At 42.2% G+C, this 25,525-nt stretch overlaps 1 protein-coding gene and 1 long non-coding RNA gene across 3 annotated transcripts; both read left to right on the forward strand.

Annotated features, from left to right (window-relative positions):
- The first annotated feature begins 11,141 nt into the window (after positions 1–11,141).
- LOC105061019 (uncharacterized) lies at positions 11,142–17,040 on the forward strand. The gene is made up of 2 exons (XR_012134409.1): positions 11,142–14,615; positions 16,418–17,040. It is a non-coding gene; the product is annotated as an uncharacterized lncRNA (long non-coding RNA).
- A 1,891-nt stretch (positions 17,041–18,931) lies between these two features.
- On the forward strand, positions 18,932–24,697 carry LOC105061018 (serine/threonine/tyrosine-protein kinase HT1). 2 transcript variants are annotated; one of them, XM_010944927.4, is made up of 4 exons: positions 18,932–19,497; positions 19,597–20,607; positions 22,228–22,683; positions 24,220–24,697. In XM_010944927.4, the coding sequence occupies exons 2-4, from the start codon at positions 20,143–20,145 to the stop codon at positions 24,466–24,468; spliced, it is 1,170 nt and encodes a 389-aa protein (XP_010943229.1). In that variant the 5' UTR covers positions 18,932–19,497; positions 19,597–20,142; the 3' UTR covers positions 24,469–24,697. The 2 variants fall into 2 exon arrangements, with proteins under 2 accessions (XP_010943229.1, XP_073099811.1); XM_073243710.1 differs by having other exon boundaries at positions 18,932–20,607.
- Positions 24,698–25,525: the final 828 nt, after the last annotated feature.

Here is a 25,525-nt window from a genome sequence, read left to right on the forward strand (position 1 = left end):
ACTTAGGTCGGGTACTTGCGTCGCGCCGTGTGGTAAACGGTGGTAAGCCGAATACCCTTCGACCAGTCACGACCTGGTTGGTAAGTCACGAACGCGACGTCGGTTGCGTTGGCGCTTTGCCTTTCCCGGCTGGAGTCGGGTCGGCAAGTCGGCCGATCGTTCTGCTCGATCGTTCTTGCCGAGAGTTTTAGATGTAGGAGTGTAACTCCCGTTGTCGTGGATGCGTCGGTCCTTTATGCATCCGATGCATCGTTGGCGGTCGTTCCGTCGGTTCGTAGTGGATCGTTAAGTCCGAGTTGGGATGTCGGGGACTCGCATCCCTTGGTGAGCGCCGAACAACAGTCGAAGAGTCGAAATTCCAGACTCCGAAGTTTAAAACTGAGTTCGTATTCCAAATGGAGAGATACGGAGTTTACTGATAGTACAACCTCAGGTTGTCGGCGTTCCAAGTCCGTGGGATGGCCGTTCCTTCTAGGGTCTCCAGCCGGTAAGCTCTCGGCCCGTAGGTGTTAGCTACCTTGTAGGGTCCCTCCCAGTTCGGGGATAATTTTTTCCGGTCCAGGGGTTTCGAGACCTCCGACTTTCTCAAGACCAGGTCTCCAGGTCGGAAGAGCTTCGGCTTCACCCTGGCATTGTAATACCGGGCCACCTTTTGTCGGTAGGAAGCCACACGAAGTTGTGCCTCGCGTCGGAGCTCGGGTAAGAGGTCCAAGTCGGCTCTTCGACACTCGGAGTTGTCCAGCTCACGATACTGCTCAACCCTGGTTGATGGCAACCTGATCTCCAGCGGGATCATGGCTTCTGTTCCATAGGCCAAGCTAAAAGGTGATTCCTCGGTCGGGATACGGGGTGTCGTTCGGTATGCCCACAGGACGGAGTTCAGCTCCTCGATCCAGAGGCCCTTGGCTTCATTTAGTCGGGTTTTGAGCCCATGCAGTATGGTCCGGTTGGTCACCTCGACCTCACCGTTGGACTGTGGATGCCCGACCGAGGTTAGTCGGTGCGTGATTTGAAACCTTGCACAGAAGTCTCGGAAGTCCTGGTTGTCGAACTGTCGCCCATTGTCGGTAACGATGGTGTTTGGTAGTCCGAACCTGAAAATGATGGACTTCTGTACGAAATCCTCCATCTTCCGCTCAGTGATTTGCGCTAAGGGTTCGGCTTCCACCCACTTAGTGAAGTAGTCGATCGCGACGATGATGAACTTCCGTTGTCCGGATGCCGGAGGAAAGGGTCCGAGTATGTCGATTCCCCACTGGGCGAAGGGCCACGGGGCGACGACCGGAGCAAGCTGGCTGGCGGGTTGGTGTTGTATGTTGGCATATCTTTGGCACGGTTCGCACCTCCGAACCAACTCAGTCGCGTCCTTCTTCATAGTGGGCCAGTAGTAGCCCTGTCGCAGGACTTTGTAAGCCAAGGACTTGCCCCCCAAGTGATCGCCACAGATTCCTTCATGTACTTCTCTGAGGGCGTAGTCTGCGTCGGTCGGCCCTAGGCACTTCAGCAAGGGAAGGGAGAATGACCTTTTGTATAGTCGGCCGTCGATCATCACATATTGGGATGCCGCCCACCGGAGTCGTTTGGCTTCCGCAGGGTCTTCGGGGGTAGATCCGTTGGTCAGGTACTGAGCGATCGGGTCTATCCAGCTCGGCTCCACCGCCAATTGCAGCACCTCTTCGACCTTGTCGACGCTCGATCGTTCAAGACTTTCCACGAACGTCCGGCCCAAGAAGCCGTAGTCGGATGTCGCGAGCCTGGAGAGCGCGTCGGCCCGAGCATTTTCCGTCCTGGGGATGTGGAAGATCTCGAAGTACTTGAAGGGTGCCACGAGATCTTTTACTTTTTGGTGGTATTTGGCCATGGTCGGATCCCGCATTTCGAACTCGCCTTTGATTTGCCCAACGATCAGTTGAGAGTCGGAGAAGACTTTGAGTCGGTCGACCCCGAGCTCCAGTGCCAATCTCAAGCCCGCGACGAGCGCCTCATATTCGGCCTGATTGTTGGAGGCCTTGAAGTCGAATCGGAGGGTGTGCTCGGTAACCACTCCTTCCGAGTTGGTGAGCAGAAAACCGGCCCCGCTCCCTCGAGCGTTGGAAGCTCCGTCGATGTGCAACACCCAGGTCGAATCGGGGTCACACTCGGAGGTCCCGACCTCCACGGGGCTTCCCTCCTCCGACTGTCGGTCGATTGTCGGGCATTCGGCGATGAAGTCGGCCAGAACCTGGGCTTTGAGAGCAGGCCGCAGCCGGTATTGGATGTTGAATTCGCTCAGTCTCACAGTCCATTTCGCCAGCCGTCCCGATCTGTCAGGGCGGTGCAGGATTGTTCTCAGGGGTTGGTCGGTGAGGACCACGATAGCATGTGCCTGGAAGTACGGACGGAGCCGCTGTGCTGAAATGACCAGAGTGAAAATCATTTTCTCTGCCTTCGAGTACCGAGTCTCAGCTTCGTGAAGCATTTTGCTGACATAATATATCGGTTGGTGGACTCGGTTCTTGTTCTCTCGGACGAGCACCGAACTAACTGCCTCTGAGGAGGTAGCCAGGTAAAGGTACAGGATCTCCCCGGCCTCCGGTCTTACAAGGAGTGGCGGAGAAGTCAGGTATTTCTTCAGTTCCTCGAAGGCCTGTCGACACTCGTCCGGCCAAGAGAAATGCTTGGCCTGTCGCAGGGTTTTGAAGAACGGGAGACATCTCTCAGTCGATCGAGCAATGAATCGGCTGAGCGCGATGATCCTTCCGTTGAGTTGCTGCACCTCCTTCTTGGTGTCTGGATGTCACATATCGACGATGGCCTTGATCTTCTCGGGGTTGGCCTCGATTCCCCGTTGCGAAACGAGGAACCCAAGGAATTTCCCCGAGGTCACTCCGAAGGCGCACTTAGTCGGGTTCAGCTTCATTCGGTGTCGTCGTAGAGTGCGGAAGGTTTCCTCGAGATCCCGCACATGATCCGAAATTTGCGCACTCTTCACCAGCATGTCGTCGACATACACTTCCATGTTGCGCCCGATCTGGTCTTTGAAGACCTTGTTGACTAGTCGTTGGTAGGTGGCGCCAGCGTTCTTCAGTCCGAAAGGCATTACTCTGTAGCAGTAGAGGCCCTTGGCGGTCACAAAGGCGGTGTGTTCCTCGTCTTCGGGCGCCATCCGGATCTGGTTGTACCCGACGAAAGTGTCCATGAAGCTGAGCAGTCGATAACCGGACGTCGCATCCACCAGCTGGTCAATCTTCGGAAGTGGGAAGCTGTCCTTTGGACAGGCCCGATTCAAGTCGGTGTAGTCGATGCAGATCCTCCACTTCACGTTGGCTTTTTTCACCATTACGACGTTGGCGAGCCAATCGGGATAGGTGGTCTCTCTGATGAAGCCTGTCTCGAGTAGCTTATCCACCTCCTCGTCAATGGCCTTCTATCTTTTTGGAGCAAAAGACCTTTTCTTCTGCCTTACCGGCCTCATCGCTGGGTCGATGTTGAGTCGGTGTGTCATCGTCTCTGGGGGAATTCCCGGCATATCCGCCGCCGACCAAGCAAATACGTCGGTATTTGCCTTCAGTAGCTCCGCCAAATGTCGTCGCTCGGGGTCGGGTAATTGAGACCCGACCCACACCTTTCGGTTGGGGTTTCCCGCTATCGCGATGGGAACGAACTGTTCGGCCGGCTCGCCCCGCTCTTCTTCTTCCCGTTGGTCCAGCTTGTCGACCGTTAGGGGGCCCTTCGATTCGACGCTTTGAGCAGAGATCTGAAAGCATCGTCGGGCGAGGCGTTGATCTCCGCGCATCTCCCCGATGCCATTTTTGGTCGGGAACCGAACCAGGAGATGATATGTCGAAACTATCGCCTTGAGGGTGTTTAGTCCGGGTCTTCCAAGTATGGCGTTGTAGGCCGAGGATACTTGGACGACTGCAAAAGTCAGGTGGACTGTGCTTTATCGTGGTTTGGCTCCAACCGTCACGGGCAGGGTGACCTCTCCTTCTACCGCGACAGCGTCTCCAGCAAAGCCTATCAGGGGCGTAGAGACTCTCTTGAGTCGGTCGGCCGATAGTCGCATCCGGAAGAAGGTCGAGTAAAACAGAACGTTCGTTGAACTTCCATTATCTACAAAGATTCTTTTTACATCATAATTTGCTATTGTTGCTGAGACAACAACAGCGTCATCATGGGGAGTTTGGATGCCCCGAACATCTTCTGTAAAAGTAATTACATTGTCCGGGCGTGGCTTCTTCGTCGGCTCCCCCCAGCAGATGTCCCTGGGCCCAGTCGTTTGGAAATCATATTGATGACCTCGGCCGTAAGTCGGTTATTCATCGCTTCTTCAGTCGGCTGGGGTCGTTGATTGGCGACGGGCCGGGTCGACGGATTCCTCCGAAACTTGCCGAGGTATCCCCGGCGTATGAGGGCCTCAATTTCATCCTTAAGTTGGATGCATTGCTCGGTATTGTGGTCGTGGCCCCGGTGGAATCGACAGTACTTCCGCCGGTCGAGGCCCTTTGCCTTCAGAGGCGGAGGCCGTCGCAGGTACTCTTCTCCCTCGATCTCCATCAAAATCTGCGCACGAGGAGCAGAGAGAGGAGTGTAGGAGTCGTACCTGGGGCGTGTCGGCCTTGGGCTCCGCCGTCGGGGCGACCTCCGGTTCCGTTGTGGGGGTGAGACCCGACTGTCGGTCGGGGGCTTGCTAGGCAAGGTAGGGTCCCGACCCTTCCTTCGCTTCTCCTTCGGGCCCTTGGGCTCAGCTAGGCGCCGGTCGGAAGCTCCTTCATCCGCGCGCATGTACTTGTATGCGCGCTCCAGCAACTCAGCGTACGTTCGGGGGAGGGTTTTGTCTAGGGAGTAGGTGAACCGGGATGCCCTCAGCCCGCGCTTCATGGCCGAGATGGCCATGTCCTCATTGAGGTCCCGAACCTCAAGTGTGGCCGCGTTGAATCGCGCCACGAAGTATCGGAGCATCTTGTTTTCTCCTTGTTTAAGAGAGAAAAGGCTGTCCGATGTTCGTGGTGACTTCCGGCTGGTGCTGAAGTGGGCCACGAAGGAGTGCTCGAGCTGCCCGAAGGAGTGGATACTTTCCGATCGAAGACCGGAGTACCAGGCCCTAGCAGCTTTGCGGAGCGTGGCGGGGAAGCCGATGCAAAGGAGAGCGTCGGTTGCCCCTTGGATCGTCATGAGAGCTTTGTAGCTCTCCAGGTGGTCGATTGGGTCGGTGGAGCCGTCGTAAGGCTCCACGTGCGGCATCTTGAACCGACTGGGGATCGGTTCGTCGAGGATGAGTCGGGAGAGAGGTTGGGCGGTCTGGAAGTCAACGTCGTTCGAGGACTTCTGCTCGTCCACCTGCAACTGGGCAAGCCGACGATCGATTTCTTCAAACCTATGTTCGTAGTCGTCGATCCGTCGGTGCTGAGAGACCCCGGGGGTGGAATCTCCCGACGAATCCGAAAGAGAGGCGGATGGTGTTCGCGGCCGCTTCTCCTTCCTCGCTCGTTCCAGCTGGGAAGGAGATGGCCGTCGAGACCGACGGATGTCACGCCGCGGGCGCCCCTCCTCCCGGTGGGAGCGTTGTGGCAGGTGCTCCGGAGGAGGCGACGGAGATTGGTGCGGGCGCCGGCGGCTGCTCCTGGAGGGTATCGGGCGTGCCGCCGGTTGCTCGGCCGGTGAAGGCGGCAGCTGGATCGGTTGCTGTTGAAGGCTTTTGACCGCGTCTGTCAGCACGGTCATCTGCCGCACGATTGCCGCGATCTGTGCCTCCGTGGTTACTGCGGGATGCAGAGAGCTGGGTTCTGCCATAGAGGGTGGGGGAGAGGCCTCTTTCCAGCGGGAAGAGCGCCTCGCCGATCCAGTGACCTTCGATCGCTGAACTCTTGTCTTTGTCATCTCGAATTTCGTGGGGGCTATAATCCCTGATGCAGTCGATCGTGCGTACGTCCCTCCCTACCTGGCGCGCCAATCTGTTGCGGCCAATTCCCTCATCGCCTGGCCGTCGGGAACGAGCGCCTGCAAAAGAAAGTCCGCACTGACCGGAGGCGGCTCCGACGGGGACCCTCCGACGGTCAAGTCAGAGAGGAGACTAGGCAACAGCGAAAAGGAAAGAAGGAGCTCAACGAGAGAGAGGGAGAGAGAGGGGGAGCTTGAGGGTTTTCGAAGGGACCTCTTTAGCACTGTTGCCTTCCCCGATTTATAGTAGGAGGTGGTATGGCCCCGCCGTCGGTGATGTAGACAACTGGAGAGTTGTCAAATCGTCAGAGGTTGTCACGTCGTTGACAAAGTTGACAGGTCCTAGGAATTAATTTGCATCCTTGGCAGGACAGCGCCCCAGGCTTCCTGGCAGGACAATGCCCCCTGGCGCTGGTACGGCATTTGCTTGATAGGACTGCAGCCCATGCTGCTCATTCGGCGTCTAGAAGGACCTGTAGAGGAGGGACGTCAGGTATCCAAACCGATGGTGAGTCGGCGGTGTCCCACCTGATAGGAAGTCGATCACGGAGGATCGGATCTCCGGTGATCAGAGGCGACGTTGGCCCGTTAGGCCGATCCGCTCCGATCGGACACGATCGGTAGTCACTGTCGGTGTTGCCCACCGTCGGTCGGGCGAAGTCGATCGGGCGAAGTCGATCGGGCGAAGTCGGTCGGGCCATTCTCATGGATAGTCGGGATCGAGACCCGTAATCGAGTCGGCGTCGAGGACAGGTCGGCGCTGGTGAGTCGGCAATAAGGTCGGTCGGTATATCCCAACAATCAGTTACATATTTTATATTTTTAGCTGATATTGCATACTCCGTAGTTATTGTGGCTTCTTTTGTTTTCCTTGGAGGTGATTTGGTTTCGTGTTCTGGCTTATTATTCTTAGTCCTTTATGTTCATCTAGAATTTATTTAAAAGGCTTTCGGTCTTTATTAGTTTCGAGGTGATTCTTCGTTCTTGTTTGACGTATTAATAATAGGTTTGATAATAGTTGCCCATTATCGGCTTTCATATTGTTCTTTTCACCTTACTTTTTCTGTATTTATCACAAAAGATTTCTTTGGTTTAGTAGCTCAATGTATTTCTTACTTCCAAACTTTACTCATTAAAATTTTCCCTTCGTGATTTTTTCATTGTGGTGGGGCTTGCTGAGGTTTTGTTAAGCTGTGAGGTATTTAATATATTCTTACCTTAAGTCTATAAATCAAATTTCTTTTTTTTTGAAAACAAAATTATTTTGCAAGGGTTCTATTAAAAGATTTACTAATATTTGTGCATGTAGACTGTGTATACAGTTTTCATCACCTGATCTGGTTTTCATGTTAATGGAGTATGTGCAAATTCAAGCACTTTCATGGCTCGTGCTTTTATGCTCAACTTCTTCTTGTTAAATATTTACTTTCATGTGCATGGCGATTCTGAGGTTTTTGGATGGTAGTTTTCACTTGTTTTGTGGTCAATGAACTAATATTTGATCATTTTTGGTTGTCGTGAAGTACAATCATGTTGCATGACATGGAGGAAAGCTTTTATGTCTTCCTTTATTTTTTCTCAATCGTTCTCTGATATGAATACACGATTGTGTTTATGCCCTATTTGGTTTCCATGAAGTCAGGGGATGGTTACGGATTTTAGATGGAAATTCATTACCTTTTTAATGGTTGATGTCATTAGGCTTTATTTGTTAAGATATTTGCCGTGAGCTTGCCATCATAATATATTTATGTCACATCTCTATCATATATATATAAAAATATATTGCACAATAGAAACCTATCTCTTGTTGCTACTGTCAACAGGAGCTGGTTATGTTCATGCGGTATTTTCATGTTAGAATTTCAAGCATGCTCATTCTGTTTGATTCACCATATATGCTTTCCACTGGCATAGATACATTCATCTTTACTGGTCCAGCAATTGAGAAATTCAGTGATTAATGTCCGCAACTATCATTTGCATCAATTTTCTGCTATGTGATTTATCGAACCCTATCTCGGGATTAAGAGCTGCATGTCTTTTTCGTAAGATGATCTTACTTTGGTCCTCTTCATCTCTACATGTTATATGTTATCTTTACTGTTGTTTCCTTTGCCTATTTACTATTTTCCATCTTGCTATCTTCTTCCTTAATTTGTACTATAATTTCATGTTCATTCTATTTTGTTGTAACCCTAGTCCTTGGATTATCATATGGATATATATTCTTCTCCATCATATGCTTCGGTGGCTCTGGAAGTTTATAACTGTAATTCCTTTAGCATGCAAATTGTAGGTTTCTTCTCATATTTTAGTTTGTATAGAAGTTGGAGGGCATGCTGATGCTTTTTTAAACTCTAAAGCTTCTTTTTGTGTTTCACTATAAGGTTATGGACAGATTTTCACTCTGTTGGTTTTTCATAGTAGTTTTTCTTTTCTCCTTGGTTTTAGATCTTAGATCATATAGCTAAAGGCCTCATTTATCATGATCCATTGATGTACTCTTAACTCAATTTATGTGTTGTTCGATATTAATGCCTCTTCACTTCAAAGTTTTACTAAATCTTGCGCATTTCATTTTGGTTTGTATATAGAGTTACTCATTCCATCATCAAATTCTATTTGCATGGGATGTTGTAGGTCTTTGACACCCCTTGTTTACCATTTGCATTTATTTGTTCAGACTGTGGGAGCAAACTAATTAGTATTCCTTTTGATTCCTTGAATGTTTTAGGATTGAGAAAAAGGCTTATGATATGTGATCTTTTGTTCTTTTTTTGGCCTTTACATAGCAAATCTCAATTTTTTTCTTGAACATGTTTTTTCCTTTTTTTTGATTCTTCTAGTTTTGTTTTATGGTAAGGAAAAGAGCAGAGCAACTTTCCTAGCACCAAGGAGAGCTTTTAGTCTCAGAACTGCAACGGTTGCATAGGGATGAGGTCAGCTGCATGGTTGAACTTGGAGGGTTCCAATCCAGCAACTGTAGGATGTGGGGGAGGAATAGGTTGGTGTATGGCCAATCTTTGGCAGTCTCAACATGGGGACTTGGGAGGTAGAAAATACTAGAGTCATGGTGGTTGACTCCACAATAATGAAGGAGAGCCTCTATGGCTGGGCCTCTCATGGTGGTGCGTCAGAACAGTGGAGCTGTCTTAAATCTACACCAACAACTGTTACAGCAACAGGTGCATTAGTTTTTTTCCTTTTTCTCCAATGTATTCTTACTGTAAGTTTGGCAGCTATGAAGTATTTTAATGTATTCCTACCTTAGGTTTATGAATCTAATGTCCCTTTTTCTTGGGGAGGGGTTAAGGAATCTATGAACCTAATTTCTATTCGATTGGAAAATTTACAAATATTTGCATATGTGGGCTATGTATACAGTTTTTGTCACCTGATCTGGTTTTCATGTTAATAGAAAATTTGTAAATTTAAGCACTTTGTTCCCTCATGATTTTATGCTCAATTTCTTGTCATTATTTATTTTCATGTGCATGGGGATTCGAAGGGTTTTGGATGTTGGTTTTCACTTGTCACAAAGTAAGTCACATTAGGCAGAGGCAAGCTTTTATGTCATCCTTTTTTCTCCTATTAAACTTTGTTCTCCATGTGAAGAAAGGATTTTATTTATTCCATATCTGGGATGGTGGTTCTCACTTGTTTTGTAGTCAATGGACTATAATACTTGATCATATTTGGTAGTCGTAAAGTACAGTCATGTTGCATTACATGGAGGCAAGCTTTTATGTTGTCCTTTTTTTTTTCATATTAAACTTCGAAGAAAGGATTTTATTTATTCTACATCTGGTTTCCATGAAGCTGGGGGATAATTATGGGAAGGTTAGATGGAATTCACTACCCTTTTTTTTTATGGTTGATGTCATTAGAGCTTTGTTTGTTATGATATTTGTGGTGATATTTTCTTCACGAGATATGTATGTCGTATCTCTATTTTTCATATGTTTTCATATTAGAAACTTATTGCTTATTTCTACAGTTAACATGTCTTGGTTATGTTGCTGTCTTCTGTTAGGATGTTCTGCTCCTAAGGACGGCTTCTCCACTTCAAGGGAGAGAAGTACCTCCAAGAACAACAAAATAGAAAGAAAAGTTATGCTATTGCTGGTATTTAATGCAGAAAATAATAAATTTCAACTCCAGATTGCTTTTATAATACCCAGGCACCCCTATTTATATTAGTAAGATCCTTTGAATCTACCCATGAATGCATTCACATTCGTTTCTTGCTAAAAAGATTAGAGATTTTAACAAATAAGGAAAAGAATCATCCTTTTAATCTTTCAGGATTTGATTATATTAGCCATCCTTGCAAATCTGCCTAGATTCAATGATATTAGTCATATTTGATCAAATCTTTAAGATTTATTTTACCAACTTATACCAGCCTTCTAAATTGGTTTAAATCCAAGTCTGATATCAAATCCCTTTGCTTCCTTGGTTAGCCTTTGCATATACTTGTGCTATAGTGTTGTCGGGTACTGTATAAGTTGTAACACCTTCGACATAGGAGCTTTATTGAGTATTCTTGAAAAAATGTTGAAGTAAGTCTCCCTTCATCGAATAATCCATTTTATGACTTGCAATCACTTGTCTTATGATTAAATCAATTGCTATCTACAACAATTGCTCTTTAGCAAGAAGCTTTGTTTAATCAAGTAGGCTAGTTCTATATGATAGTATTCTAAAGATAAGCCAAACCGTGTGAAATAGCAAGTTTAGGGCATAGCGAGCCGGACTGGTTGGTCACGAGCATGGTTCAACTCCTTCAAAATGGTTATAAACAGTGAGTCTCTAGTCTCCTCATCGAAGCCCTCATCCATGATGACAATCCAAGTGAGTCTCTCTCTCGCTCTCGCTCCCACCCTCTCTATCTCGGTCTCTTCCCCCCCTCTCTACCTCTTTGTCGGTCCTCGTCATTGGATTTGCAGTTCTCAAAGCTCCTCACAGCTTCCTAGGCCTCTCTCGCCATCCACCCCCCTTCCCTCTCCTTCTTCATCTCCCCCTCTCCCTCTCCCTTCCTCTCTTCTTGAAGTTCCCCATCGAGGAGGCCTTGGCCTCTCTCTCCCCCCCCCTTCTCTCTCTCTCCCCCTCTCTCGCTCTCTCCCCACCTCTATCTCTCCTTCTTCCTCTTCCCCTCTCCCTCTCAGTATACTTTGGCATGGTATGGTACAGACATGTAATACTAAATCGGTTGCTGGCTAATATGAGCCCCGATACTAGTCCAGTAGACCTTGATTTTGAGCATGCTATTTGTTCTATTAGGAGGCATGTCAGAAGAGCACAACTATCTTTAAGATTTGCACCAACAACAGCTCCAGCGACAGCTAGATTAGGCTTTTTTTTGTTTTAATGTATTCTTACCTTAAGTTTTGTTATCGAGGTATTTAATGTATTTTTACCCTAAGTTTATGAATCTAATGTCCCTTTTTTTTTTCTTTTTTTTTTTCTTTTCCAGATCAGGTGACAAAAACTGTAAACTAGTCCACATAGTCATAGATTCCTTAATGGAATATTTGTAAATTTAAGCACTTTCTTCCCTTATGCTTTAATTCTCAATTTCTTCTTGTTCGCTATTTATTTTCATGTGTATGGGGATTCCAAGGTTTTTGGGTGGTGTTTTTCACTTATTTTGTAGTAATGGACTAATATTTGATCTTTTTTAGTTGTCGTGAAGTACAATCGTGTTGCATGATGTGGAGGCAAGCTTTTATGTCATCCTTTTTTTTCCCTTACTGAATTTCATTCTCTTATACAAAGAAAGGTTTTTATTTATGCCATTCTTGGTTTCCATGAAGCTGGGTAATTGTTATGGGAAGTTAAGATGGAATTCGCTTCTTTTTTTTTTTTTTTAATGATGTCATTAGACCTTTGTTTGTTATGATATTTGTCGTGATCTTCTCATCATAAGATATTTATGTCATATCTCTATTTTTTATATGTTTCATATTAGAAAATTATCGCTTATTTCTACAGTCTAAGGTCCCTGGTTATGTTCACATGGTATTTACATGATAGAATTTGAGCATGCTATTTGCTTTGTTTGATTCAGCATATATGCTTTTGACCTTCATATATACTTACTTCTACTGATTGAGCAATTGAGTAATTTAGCGATTAATGTGAACTATTAGAGTTTACATCTTCTGTTATGTTCTATTTGATTTATTGAACTGTATCTCAGGATTAAGAGCTATGGTTCCTTTTCATACATATGATCTTACTTTGGTCCATCTTCATCTTTACATGTTGATGTTATGCTCATAATTGTTTCATTCTCCTATTTTGCTATCTTCCATCTTGCTATGTTTTCCTTAGTCTGTACTATAATTTTACGTGCTTTCTATTTTATTGGAAGTCTGGAACCTTATTAGTCCTTGAATTACCTGTGGACTGATATTCTTCTCCATTTTGCGGTGCTTTGATGGCACTGGATGATTATATTTATAGTTCCTTTAGCATGCAAAGTTATAGGTTTTCTTCTTTTGTTCTAGTTCATCTAGAAGTAAGAGGTGTGTAAACTTATCATGTTAAGGACAGATTTTCAAATGTTTGGATTTTTCATATTATTTTTAGAAAATCTTAGATCATAATGCTTAAGGCTTCATTTATCATGTTCCATTTAGGTATTCTTGCCTCAAATTATATGTTGTTGGGTATTAATGCCTCTTCAGTTCAAAGTTTACATAATCTTGTGCTTGACATTTCAGTTTTAGCGTATAGAGTTCTCATTCCTTATCATGTTCTATTTGTTTTTTATCACACTGTTATACTTCATGCATTTACTTGTTCAGGTTGTGGGAGCAAGCTTGTCAGGATTCTATTTGATTCCTCAAATGGTGTCTTGGGATCAAGAAAAAGCTTATGATATATGGCCTCAGTTTCTTTTTTCTTGTTTTGAATTTACATAGCAACCGACAATTTTTTCTAACATTTTTCTTTTTTAAAATTCTTTTATTGTTTGTGTTATGGTGAGGAAAAGAGCAAATCAACTTTCCTAGCACTAAGGTGTGCTTTTAGTCCCAGAATTCCAGTGGTTGCACTGGGCGAGGTTGGCTGTAGGGCTGAACTTGAAGGGTTCCAATCCAGCATCAGTAAGACATTTGGGAGGATGAGGTTGGCGTATGGCCAATCCTCGGCAGTCTCAATATGGAGACTTAGGAGGTAGAGAAGTTATTTGAGTGAAGGTGGTTGGCTCAATGATAATGAAGGAGAGCATCTGAGGCTGGCCTCTTTTGGAGTCATGTCAGAAGAGCCGAGCTAGCTTTAAGATCTACATCAGCAAGTCAGCAACTCTTTCAGCAAAGGTGCATTAGGGTCTCAGGGTACCATGATTCTGAGCTTCTCTCATTTCTATATCATTTGATAGTGGCGTCTCAGAGGGGCAAGTAGAGAAATTGGTTTCCTCAGTGGAAGGCAATGTTTGAAGAGTTGCAATGAGGCATATGTATGCTAAGCAAAATGGGACAGCAAGGTAGCTGCATGCCTTGTTGAGAAATTTCATCCACTTCCTGGCCTTGAAAACTGGTTGAGGATTTTATATGAGCATCAGAAGTTTCTTCCTCACTGTTTTTCTCCAACAACATAAATTTATCCTGTTGAGGATGATTTTCATCCTCATTGATTGCAATTTCAACAATTTCCATGCGATCATTCTCTTAAGAATTTTCATCTTGGCTTATTGTCTTGAGTTTTTCTCTGGCATTCTATCCTATTAGGTCCTACCATGTGAGCAAAATGTTTTCTGAAAAACACAAATCAGTAGATTGAGAGTCGTAGGCATGCTAGATCAATTAGGTCAATCAGATTGATATGATCGATCAAGGGAAGCAGGTCTAGCATTTAAGTAAAAGGACTTGAGCTTTCTAATAAGATGCAAATATTGCAAAGAAAGAAAGCACCAAGTGGAATTGGTAACTCACTTGTAGAGAATCAACCAGAAAGAGATTGATTATATAAAAGAAATAAATTGAGCACACCGACAAGTGTTCTCCTGAGTGGAATGCCCTTCATGCTAGAGAATGAGATTATAAGAGTCTAGAATGGAGAATTCTCTTGGCATTCGATCGATGTGCCCAAGGTGGAATGGCACATCACTTTGAAGAACTTTAGACCATGTCATGAATGCAGAATCCTCTCAACACTCATGTGGCACATGGGAGAGGCATAGAAGCCTTGTCCGATGTCAGGATAGTCAAGTGTCACTGTGTGTAGAGTCTGTCTCTCTAAATGAAGCCTCTTTCCCTATTATGCTGATTGGTAGTTATTTCCAGCAATATATATCCTCTTTTGGTGTATCCTTGTCTTGGCAACTCCTTTCTCGGTGGTTGTTGAAGGTTATCTGCACGAATAACTCCCTCTTTTCCCGATAACTTTAGAAAGTTAATTCCAGCAATTAACTACCCAAATATGGCCTCTTGTATAAGCAACAAGTGGCCAAATATAGTTCCTTCGAGTGTCATGCACAAATGATTAACTGAAACTTGATTGCCCTTATGTTTTTAATCATGTACTATAGTTGGTTGATGACCAATTAATTTTTTGGTGTAAGCAGTATACAGAAAAGACTCCTGTGGTCCTGTAGCTGAATTAATCTCTTACTTTCACAGGCTACTCATGAGAACTTTGTGTGTTTTGTCATCATTGCTGCATGGGAGGTTTTGTTGAGTTGCAAGGTAATTCGACTTTGGAGTATTGTCATGCGTTCTTACCTTAAATTTATGAATGTGATGTCTATCTGATTTTAAGTCTTACTAATATCTGAGCACATGGAATATTTATGCAGTTTTTGTCATTTATGCTAATGGATTATTTGTAAATTCTAGCACTTCATTTATCGAACTTACTATGCTCATTTTCTTCTCGCTTAGGATTTACTTTCATGTCCATGTTGTTCCAAGTTTCTCAGCCAGGTTGTTTTTACCTTTCTATTTTTGATGAGTTACTATACGATGATATCAAATAATTTGTGGTTGTCATTTGAAGTAACAAATCATGTTGCATGATGTGGAGTAAAGTTTCTATGCTTGGACATTTTTTCCTTTAATTTTTATCTTCCTTTAATTTTTATCTTCCTCTTCTGATATGAAGAAAGGATAATATTTATGCCTCTCAAGTTTCCATGAATCCTAGGGATTTTTATGGAAATTTTAGCTGGAAGTCCACTACCCCTCTCTATAGTCGATGTCCGTTAGCTCTTTATTTGCAAGGATCTTTGAAGTTACCTTGTCATTATGAGATATTTATGTTGTCATCATGAGATATTTATGTTCTCTCTTTATTTTTCATATGCTTCCATACCAGAAAGCTATTGTTATGGTCAATTGTCCCAGGTTATGTGTATTCAGTATTTTCATGATAGAATTCAGGGCTTATTTAGGTTGTCCTATTTTAGTACAAGAAGAGGTATCAATATGATTTTTAGATTGCGTTTTTCTTCTATATGATTAATGGAACCCTATCTCAGGATTGGAAGCCATATTTGTTTTCATAAATAAGACCTTATGTTGATCCATCTCCATCCTTCCATGTCATATGTTATCCTTAGAATTGTTTTTCATTTTTTCTGAGAGGAATATTGCACTGAGTCCAATCAAATTCATTAAGATCATGAATTACAAAACAGGACAGTGGAGCCGTCGGCATCCATACAACAGAAACCTAAAATCTCTTACAAGAAACAAGTAATACAGGTATTATCTCAGAATTCTTTCCTGAAACTATTTTATCACTTTCTATGTTGCTATCTTTTTCGGTAGTTTTTACTGTAACTTTGCTTTTCTTACGTTTTATCGGAAGTTTAGTCCTTGATTGCCATATGGATAGACATTCTTCTCTGTTGATGCTTCAATGGCTTTGGATGCTTATAGCTTTTATTCGTTTTAGTATGCAAAACTATAAATTTTCTTCTCTTATTATTCAGTTCATCAAGAAGTTACAGGGTGTGAGGTTGTGTAGGTACTTTTTTAATTCATGATTTTCAAATATGTGCTTTTTCCATAAGGACGGGTTGTCAACTGCTTTGGTTTTCCAAATTAGTTTCTATTGGTGATTATGATTCTTAAAAATCTGTTGATCATGTTTCTGGACATTGTACTATCATTGTTTAAAAGCTTTCTTAAGTGTACTTTGGCATCGTTTTAGAAATTCCTGAAGTTTTTTTTTTTCAGTTGTCTTGTTCCTTATGGATTTTGTTCATATATTTTTGCCTTTGATTTTTATGTCATTATATATGAATGCCTCTTGAGATGAAAGTTTAGCTAAATTTTTGTTATGAAATTGTCTTTAGGTTCTACTTGAGTATCATCTAGTTGTTTGACACCGTGTTTACTAAGTTTTGTTTATTTTGTTTGGTTTATTGCATCACACTAATTTGTATTTACACCCTGGTTTTCTTCTTTCTGATATTTTGAGCACTGTCGGATGAGTTTAATATATGATGTTTCTCCCTGCTCCCCTTTTTCTGATTCTTCTACAGTTGTAATGGTGAGAAGAAGAGATGAACTAACGTAGAACGAGGAACATCTACTAGTCTCAAAAAGTCCAATGGTTGCACTGGTATAGTAGGCTGCAGGGCCCAAATGGAGGCTCCAATCCAGCAGCAGCAGGCGGCAGAGAATGTAGTTGGTGTAAGGAGAATCCTCAAGCAGTCTGGACAAGGAGGTTGAGGTGGTAGAAGTTAGCAGACTTATGGTGATTGACTGCAAAATAATGGGGAGAGACCCCGAGGCAAGCACTGCCCAGGAGTTCCATTACACAGGCTGAGGTGGTAGAAGTCAGCTATGGCACAGATCTCCTGTCTTCCTTTAGGTGAGATCCTCCACCGGTCAGTGGAGGCGATGGTGTGGTTGGTCCCAGGATGTAACCCACTCAACAAAGCAAATCAAGGACAGGAATTGCTTGAAGCCTGTGGAGCTGCTCTTCTATGTAAGTTTGCTGTGATGCCTTGAGGGGCAAGTTGATTGTAGAGTGCATCAAGAAAACTGCTATGCAGCTTGCAGGCAATTTTAATTAGTTCGATGGGACATATCTCAGCTTTTCAAAAACATCAAGATTGGTCAGCTAAATTTGGACATCAAGATAGTATTCCAGTTTGTTGTAGACTTGTAGTCTCATATTGACTATTAAAAAGGGCACCACATGAGATTATTAGTCTGGACTGAACCTCTTGTCAACGGCTTAAGTTTTTGGGCTGAGTCCATGACAAGTGGTATCAAAGCTACGCTCATTATGCATCACAACTTTTTATTAGTCATATAGGTCCCTCATTGAGGGATACCAAGATTGAGGTTCTATTGGGATGGAGTAGGACTGGAGCCATGGGTTGGCCTCTCTCACTCGAGTAGGAGCCAATTGTGACAAGGATGTCACGAGATTGAGCGGAGAAAATTGTCATAGTCTCGCATTAACTAATAAAAGGGATGATATCTGGGTTTCTTAGCTTGGGCTACTTCTCCCAGCATTTTAAACATTTAGGTTGTGAATCTAGAACAAGTTGCTGTTCTCTAAGCCTCCTTGTGCGCAGGATGCTCTATCAGCAGCGTGGTCAAGGACTGTTAGGAGTTTTCCCTTTTTTCCAGATGGTCTGCGGGTCTTTCCTGACTTGTGTGCTAGCAACACCTCAAGTAGGGGCTCCAGGTTCTCTCTCTATTGTGTCATGCATCATTAATGGGGGATCTAGAGGCGTATCTCAGATTTTTCTTCATTCAAATAGATTTTATTTGTTTGATAAATGAAGAAAATGCTATTTTACTTGCATGATTGACCCCAAGATATGTTAGCCAATATGTTATCCCTTTATCTGGCATTTAAAGCTTGTTAATTGATTTTTTAGAAAATAAACTTCTTTGTAACTTGTGCAACATGATTTTTCCTATCATTGGTCAAATAGACCAAGAGTGGGAACTGGATGATGACACAATTGTAGTGAATGGTATTGCAGCTGATGAAATCTAAGGTCATCTCTTTCTTACTTGTCATGGAGACACAAAGTATACCATTGACTCATTAAGAATGAATTTGTGAAGAGATGATTATAAAAATAACTAAAATTTAGACTAATTACAATTTAGATCAAGTAGTTAGATACTAAAATTTACACTAGTCTTGAACATTGTCCGGTGGATGTGCTAGCATGGCAAGACGTATCCTAGAAGGGGGGATAGACGAGCTCTCGGTGGATCATGGTAAGGTTACACGAGTCTTGAACGGATATGCTAGCATGGCAAGACAAATCCTAGATGGGGGTGGTGTTGGGGGTTGGGGGAGTGGGGAGGACCTCAATTTGTATGGAAGCCAAGTATGCTGCGAGAGGGAATTACAAATGTGTCCCTAAACGAATACTAAATTGCTTACTAGCCTGTAAGTCACGAACCTGGATCTAAAGGCACACCATAAGTGACAAACTGAGAATAATAACCGTCAAGTTCTTAGTTAATTAAACATTCAATTACCTGTAGGTTCTAAAAGGTATGCTTGAGTATGTCTAAACTTTTGGGTTGAGAAAATGGAGGCCCCGTGGGCTTTTTCATGTGGCCGCCCTAACCAAGTTACGCTAGATCCCTTGCGCTAAAAGTTTGGGTTGATTATCTGGGTCCGACATCTTGATACACCACTGGATCCAAAATCTTGAGAAGACGCCTTTCAAGAATCTAGCCCAGAACCACATGTTTTTTCTTTTTCTTTTTCTTTTTTTTTTAAACCAAAAAAAAAAAAAAAAAAGAAAAAAAAAGAAAGGAAGGGTATGGACCATTCAGGTCATCGTCAGTTGTCCTCCGATTAGTTTGATGAAGTCTGAGATAAGATCGAGACCTTGCGATTAGTTTGATGAAGTCTGAGATTAGTTTGATGTATCCTAATCTTATCTCTAACTTCCCATTTGTGAAATAGAGACCTTGCGATGGAACATTGTTGCAACTCGCTGCCAAAAAAAAAAGAAAAATGACGAACGTTGTTGCAAGTTCGTCAAAAGTTCATATGTTGTCCATCGATCTGGTCGAGCATGATCATTTGCTGCCTCTCCATCACTAATTAATAGCTGATTGATTGTGATGGATAAATTGCGGCTGTTTGATTTTGTGAAGCTATAAATTGGGAACAAGTAGTTGCAAAAGCAAGAGTCCCAAATAAAAGAGAGGGAAAGGGAAGCGAGGACCCGACTGGTGCTATGCTGCGTTCTAGCGAAGGCAATCCCTTCCCTTCTTTCCCATGAACTATTAGTTATAGAAGGGCAGAGAAGAAAAGAAAAGACATATGAGAAAGAAAAAGAGAAAAGAGCCGGGAAAGGTGGTGCTCTTTTGAACTACCCAATCACGGGACATCCTTGACACCCTTTAAATTCTTCATTTCTCCACCCCGCAGCAGGAAAAGATAATAAAAGGATAAAGAGAAGCACAGCTGCAATTTGTACTCTCTCTACGACGCCTCTGTGCCTTTACATGAATGGATATTATATGGAATCCACTCACCGTTTTGGTTCTTCTAAAGACCAAATATCCTAAATAGAGGGTAGAAGAAGCAGCTACTTGAAGAAATGGTGTCCCTTTCCCTCCACAACAGGTCTCTTTAGATCCTTCTTTTAATTCGCTATTTCACCTAATTGTTTTCAAAAAACCTTGCTACTAATACTTTGTGCCTTTGGGTTGTTATCTTATTCAGCCACTTCTTTAAAAGCTCGTATGCTTCGTCTTCTTCTTCTTCTTCTTCAATACCATCCATGTCATACTAACCTGTTATAGCTGAAACTTTATAAAATCCCAGAAGACAAGACTCTGCAATGAGTTCTTAACGTTTTAGTGTATAATATCCCGAAGGTTATTGCTTTATATGCTTCTGGGCATCAAAGATTCCCCTCCACCATAAGTTTTCTTTGGATTCTTTTCCGAACTATGGTCCATCTCCCTCCTCCCATGTCAATGGTCTCAGAATCTTAGAATACCGAACCTTATACCTTCCCCTCTGTTGCAAGTGTTCTCTAGATACTCCGGTTCTGTATATATTCTTGGGAAACCAATATCAATCACCCTTTCTCCCATTCAGAAAAAAGCCATGTCTTTCAAGCCGCCTTCAATCAACTTTGTTTTCCTCCTCCGTCATCTTCCTAGAAGGATGCAGTTGCAATCCTTCAGTTGCCTCAGCCTCGGCTTCTTTTTCAGCTAGTTATTGAAAACCCGGTTCTCCTCGCCGGATTCTTCTGTTTCATAAATGGCTTCCTGTTTCTGGGCCTTGAGGCTGGGAAAGAAGAACAGAGCCAGTTCAGTCTCATTACCTCCTTCTCCTCCTCCTTCCCTGCCTTGCTCTTCTTTTCCTTCTTCCTCTCAGCTGCCCAAGAAGAACCACTTGCCTACAGAGATGGAGGTCATGGAGAAGAAAAGATGGGACAGCTTGGAGTCGTGGTCGATGCTGTTGGAACCCGGCACCGAGAATTCAGAGGGAAGTGGAGGAGAACGAGAGGAGTGGATGGCGGATCTTTCCCAGCTCTTCATTGGAAATAAGTTTGCTTCGGGGTCGCACAGTAGGATATACCGAGGAATTTATAAGCAGAGGGCAGTTGCGGTGAAGATGGTGAGGATCCCAGAGCAGGACGAGGAGAGAAGAGCAATGCTTGAGAAGCAGTTCAATTCTGAAGTTGCCTTCCTTTCCCGCCTTTATCATCCCAACATAGTGCAGGTTAGTTTGGCCAGTGACTTCTTTCATTCTTCTTCTTCTTTTCCCCTTCTTTTTTGCTGAAAAAAATATTGAGTTGAATGTTGGATATAATTAAACACACTATCTATTCAGCTGTCCTTCTCCTAGAACATAAATCATGCTTCTACTTTTACTGCTCTTATTTCATAAGGTCAGGATTGGCTATTTAGATGTTTATGAGCTTTATTTTACACTTGCCTACACATTCCTAACATTAAGTACTAAGCAGTTGAATGTTCTATCATTAAGCAATTCTTTTACATCCAATCATCCAGTTAAAAATTTGTGTAATATTATAAAAGCATATACCCCAAAAAAGAATTTTGACTGATAATAGGGACATCTTAATAGTTTGGAGAAGAAAAAAACAAAAGGAAATCTTGTTAATGATCATTAAAAAAATAAAAGCAAAGACGAAAAGTAAGAAGAGGAAAACAAAATTTCAACTCTTCAGCCATTTATACAGTCTGTTAAACTATTTGAAATCTGTTCGAACACTTATGATGGTGAAGCTTCTCAAGGCTGCATTGCCCTCATGACAAGGATAAAATTAAGTCATGTAACACTATGTTACACCCTTTGAAACCATATTTCTGCAATCAGATTGGCTAAATTTGCTTTGATGCACCAAATGGTATTACTTCTTTGTTTCCTCACTTTTACGAACAAATGAATGTGTACAAGGAGGAAATAGGGGGCACCTATTCACAAGGGATCAAGGTTAGCTAACCTACAGAGAAGGTTGCAGTTCAGATGAAAGCCAACATTACAGATACACTTTCAGAAAGTATTTGCAGAAGTTTGTTGTCTCATCATACAGCAATTTCTTATGGACACATTCCTTGGCTAAGATGAAACAATGATTTGGAGAACATCTAGTTTGGTAAGAAAGCAATCATTAGAAAGACGGCAAACCAACATTTTAGATGAGACAACAAAATTTTACCACATGTAGTTTACATAAATTCCTTTCATCATTTAATTCATATAAATTGCAGGCATTATTGCGATTTCGTCATTTAAGTTGCCAAGGAATAGCATTTGTCACATATGACCAGAAAATTACCTCTCCACTTCATTCAACTTCTCAATTCTATAAAGTACATTTTCACACATGCAACAGCCTGGCTGTCTATATCCACTAACCATGGCAACATTTCCAAGAAATAAAATCTCAAAAATTAACTCAATAATTATTGTCCCTTCATGAACCAACATTTTCCTCTCTTCCCTCCTAGTTGATTTTAATTCTAACCCTTTTGAGTTTCCTTCCAAGACAAACACAATATCAAGATTTTATCGACAGTTTGTGTTCTGTGATTAAACATCTGAACCAAGTTGTCCTATAAAAGGCACATCTCTTTTCGAGCAAGATATGCCCATATCTTTTGCTAACATTTCTTTGCTTACAGAAAATTTGTCAACATCAATACATGCTCCAGTCCTCAAGCCTTTTCATCGCATTATTTTCCTTTTAGTCATGCTTTGCTACCAAATTGCATATGTGGAAACTTGAACTTGCTGTTTCTCTTTTCCGCTCTCTGATACAAACTCGAACTTGCATATTAGCTTATTTAATTTGTTCCATTTTGTATTTTGCAGTTTATAGCAGCCTCCAAAAAGCCTCCTGTGTACTGTATAATTACAGAATATATGTCTCAAGGAACTCTGAGGATGTATCTTCACAAGAAACAGCCATATTCTCTGTCGACCGAGACAATTTTAAGGTTAGCCCTTGATATTTCTCGAGGAATGCAATACCTTCATTCACAAGGTGTGATTCACAGAGACCTGAAATCTCATAATTTGCTACTTAATGATGAAATGCGAGTTAAGGTTGCTGACTTTGGAACCTCATGCTTGGAAACTCAGTGCCGAGCATCCAAAGGTAATATGGGAACTTACCGTTGGATGGCTCCAGAAATGGTCAAGGAAAAACCATACACTAGAAAGGTTGATGTGTACAGTTTTGGAATCGTCTTGTGGGAATTGACAACCGCTCTTGTTCCATTCCAAGGAATGACACCTGTGCAGGCCGCATATGCTGCTTCAGAGAAGGTTGGTTCGTTTAATTTTATTTTCAGAAGGCATGTTGCAGTTAGGATAAGTCTTGCTTTATGCATCAAGTAGGTAGATCATGTAATGCGTTTTCATCAACATAAATGTTCTGATAGATTTATGCTTGGTCTCCAAATACGCTAATTCTTAACAGATAATTGCTTGAGAGGAGAACAAGAAATGAATCAGTCCAACTTCTTCTGTCAGCATGTTAACCTTCTTCCATTCGGAGTCTATGTCATGGTTCCCTTTATTTCTATGCAAATGTCATATTAGTTCCTTAATAGATTGCTAGTTTTAAACCTACATTTAGGACTGATACCCATGCTTCTGCCCTTTAAAATAAATTGGAGAATCTGTGTACAATACGTTCTGACCACTCCATGTAAATTTTATGTGCTTCTTTTATTGAGAAAATTGTTTTGTTTATGGTACTAAAATATTTTCAAGTTGGTACCATGTTTTTTATGCTTGGATTGATTACTTCGTTCCCTGTTATATATAAGGAAATTAGAACAACTTGTAACTCAAGTTTTAGCCATTAGTCCAAATGTTTTGGTTGCGCAAGTCATAAACTCCTTTTTCCTTCAGCTGCTTTCAATTCAGAAAACTCTCTCTGTTTATTTCTGACCTTCACATGCCATTAAAACGCATAGGAAGCCTTGTAACAATTCTGATGAGCATTAGAACAATTTGGGTCAATAATATGTCTTGACATCCCAAGGAAATCAATGGTAGGATCCACGGCACACTAATCTCTCTAAAGGAGCAAGTGTCACTACTGCAAGTATATGTATTTTTCCCAAGTTTCCAAGCCCATGGTCTAGATTAAGGTAACTCGAGCAGGATTTTCAAAATCTTGGTTAGGGCTGGATAAATAAAGGCTTAGAACTATTTCAATTTTCTTAGATAAAAGAAGAGAACAACATCTATATAACAAGTATGACTTTTTTTTCTGAGAAAAGGTTCTATCTGCTTCACTAAGGGAAATTACTAGGTATACTGCAGCTAGTGTATTTTCTGGGTACCAACACGAATTGATTAATTGGAGACAGAGTGAATATTTGGTATCTGAAAATGTTGCTTCCTCAAAATAGTAGCTGACAGCAATTTCAGCACTTAAACCAGGTTGTTTGTGGGCAAGTCTATTGATTGTATCTGTTATAGAAAAAGAAAATATACATACATGATTGCATGAGCATCCAATCTTTGTTCATTACAACTACATATAATTTATCTTCTACCAAGTTGTTTCATCATTTTATTATAGATCAACTTTTGTAGTAGGTGGTACTGTATTCAAATGTCTCATATCATGAACTTCAGGTCAGAGCAAAAATTGATTAGCTCTCGCCAGTTTTAATTGTTCTATCAACTTTCTTTTCTGTTTCCATAGATTTGATTTCTCAATTACTATGTCAAACACCTCGGAGAATCCCTCTCAGAACCTCATCCTAGGGTTGCAACCAATGCTCTATAGCCCTTTTTGCAAGATTTGGGACTTCATATTCACATTAGTTCTATCTTCTTGTTCAGAACATGCGGCCACCTTTATCGACTACTTGTTCACCTGTCCTCAACAATCTTATAAAGAGATGCTGGTCCGTGAATCCAGCGAAGCGACCAGATTTCAGTTATATTGTTTCAGTGTTGGAGAAATATGATGAATGCGTTAGGGAAGGCCTCCCCATCCTTGTACATCAAGAGCTGAGAATTGGGAATTCACTTGTCGAGCTCTTCAAGGGCTGTATCACAACAAGATCATCAACACCTGTGCCTGCATGAACCTGAAGTGGCATATAAATTGGTCATCTTTCTTGTATAACTTCAATAATTTATAAAGGTAGTGTCTTGCATATGTATATTTTTTGGTTTTTCTGGCCTAATTGAATGCGGAGTGTTGTAATAATGACATAACCAGGCACATAGTAATGTTTATTTTTTACCAATCAGACAATTACAAAATTTTATTGGTAAAAGTAGTTCATGAAGCCAAATTAATTTACCCGGATTTTAAAAGACCTTACTGCTTGATTGGGGTTATTGATGGATTTATAAATGCTAGCTTATCTTTGTTCCACATCCATAACCTGGTTTTCTACCACCACCTCTGTATCAAGTCTCTTTTGCCCTCCACTCTTTTCATCCCGGTAATCTTTATTGAAGACCCCATATAATCATTCAGATCTTTTTGATAGTTGTACCAGCATTTATATTTAGTGACCGGCTTGTTCTGAACATATTAAACCATCCTAAGCTTTTTTGGGCTAATTCTTTATGAACATGCTCCAAACTGCGACTATTTAATTCTCTCATTAATATTTTTTTTCCCAGTAAAATTCTCTTCTTATTGTCCATAGTAGTTTAAGTAACAAGAAGTGCAATTGCTTGATAACTAACAGATATAAGTAAAAATCTTTATTAAATTGTTCATTGAACTGGTGAACTTTCCTACTTCATCTTAAATAAAAAGATTCATAATAATATAGATTCAAGTTGCGAGTTTAGTCTTGATGTACATGTTAGATGAAATTGCCTTCATACGAACCGCACCTTATCATTCTTTCTCGAGTACTACTAGTTATAGCCAGTGCATGCTACCAGCTCTAGTGCCCATACATGGCAGATATATGGTTTAAGAAGGATTTTAATGTCCAACCCCAACAGGGGTATGCTGAGCCATGGTGCACAAAGCATTATTCTTCTTATCCTTTTCTCATTTGAGAAGATCTTTACCTTTCTTTCCATCACTCACTTTGTTATAGCCACCATGAGCTTGGAGGTATTTCGATATCATGGAAACTCAACAAATGGCAAACTCAACAGCCTCCTCCTAATAAAG

The sequence above is a fragment of the Elaeis guineensis genome, chromosome 1 (genome assembly GCF_000442705.2).
Source record: "Elaeis guineensis isolate ETL-2024a chromosome 1, EG11, whole genome shotgun sequence".
Lineage (NCBI taxonomy): Eukaryota > Viridiplantae > Streptophyta > Magnoliopsida > Arecales > Arecaceae > Elaeis > Elaeis guineensis.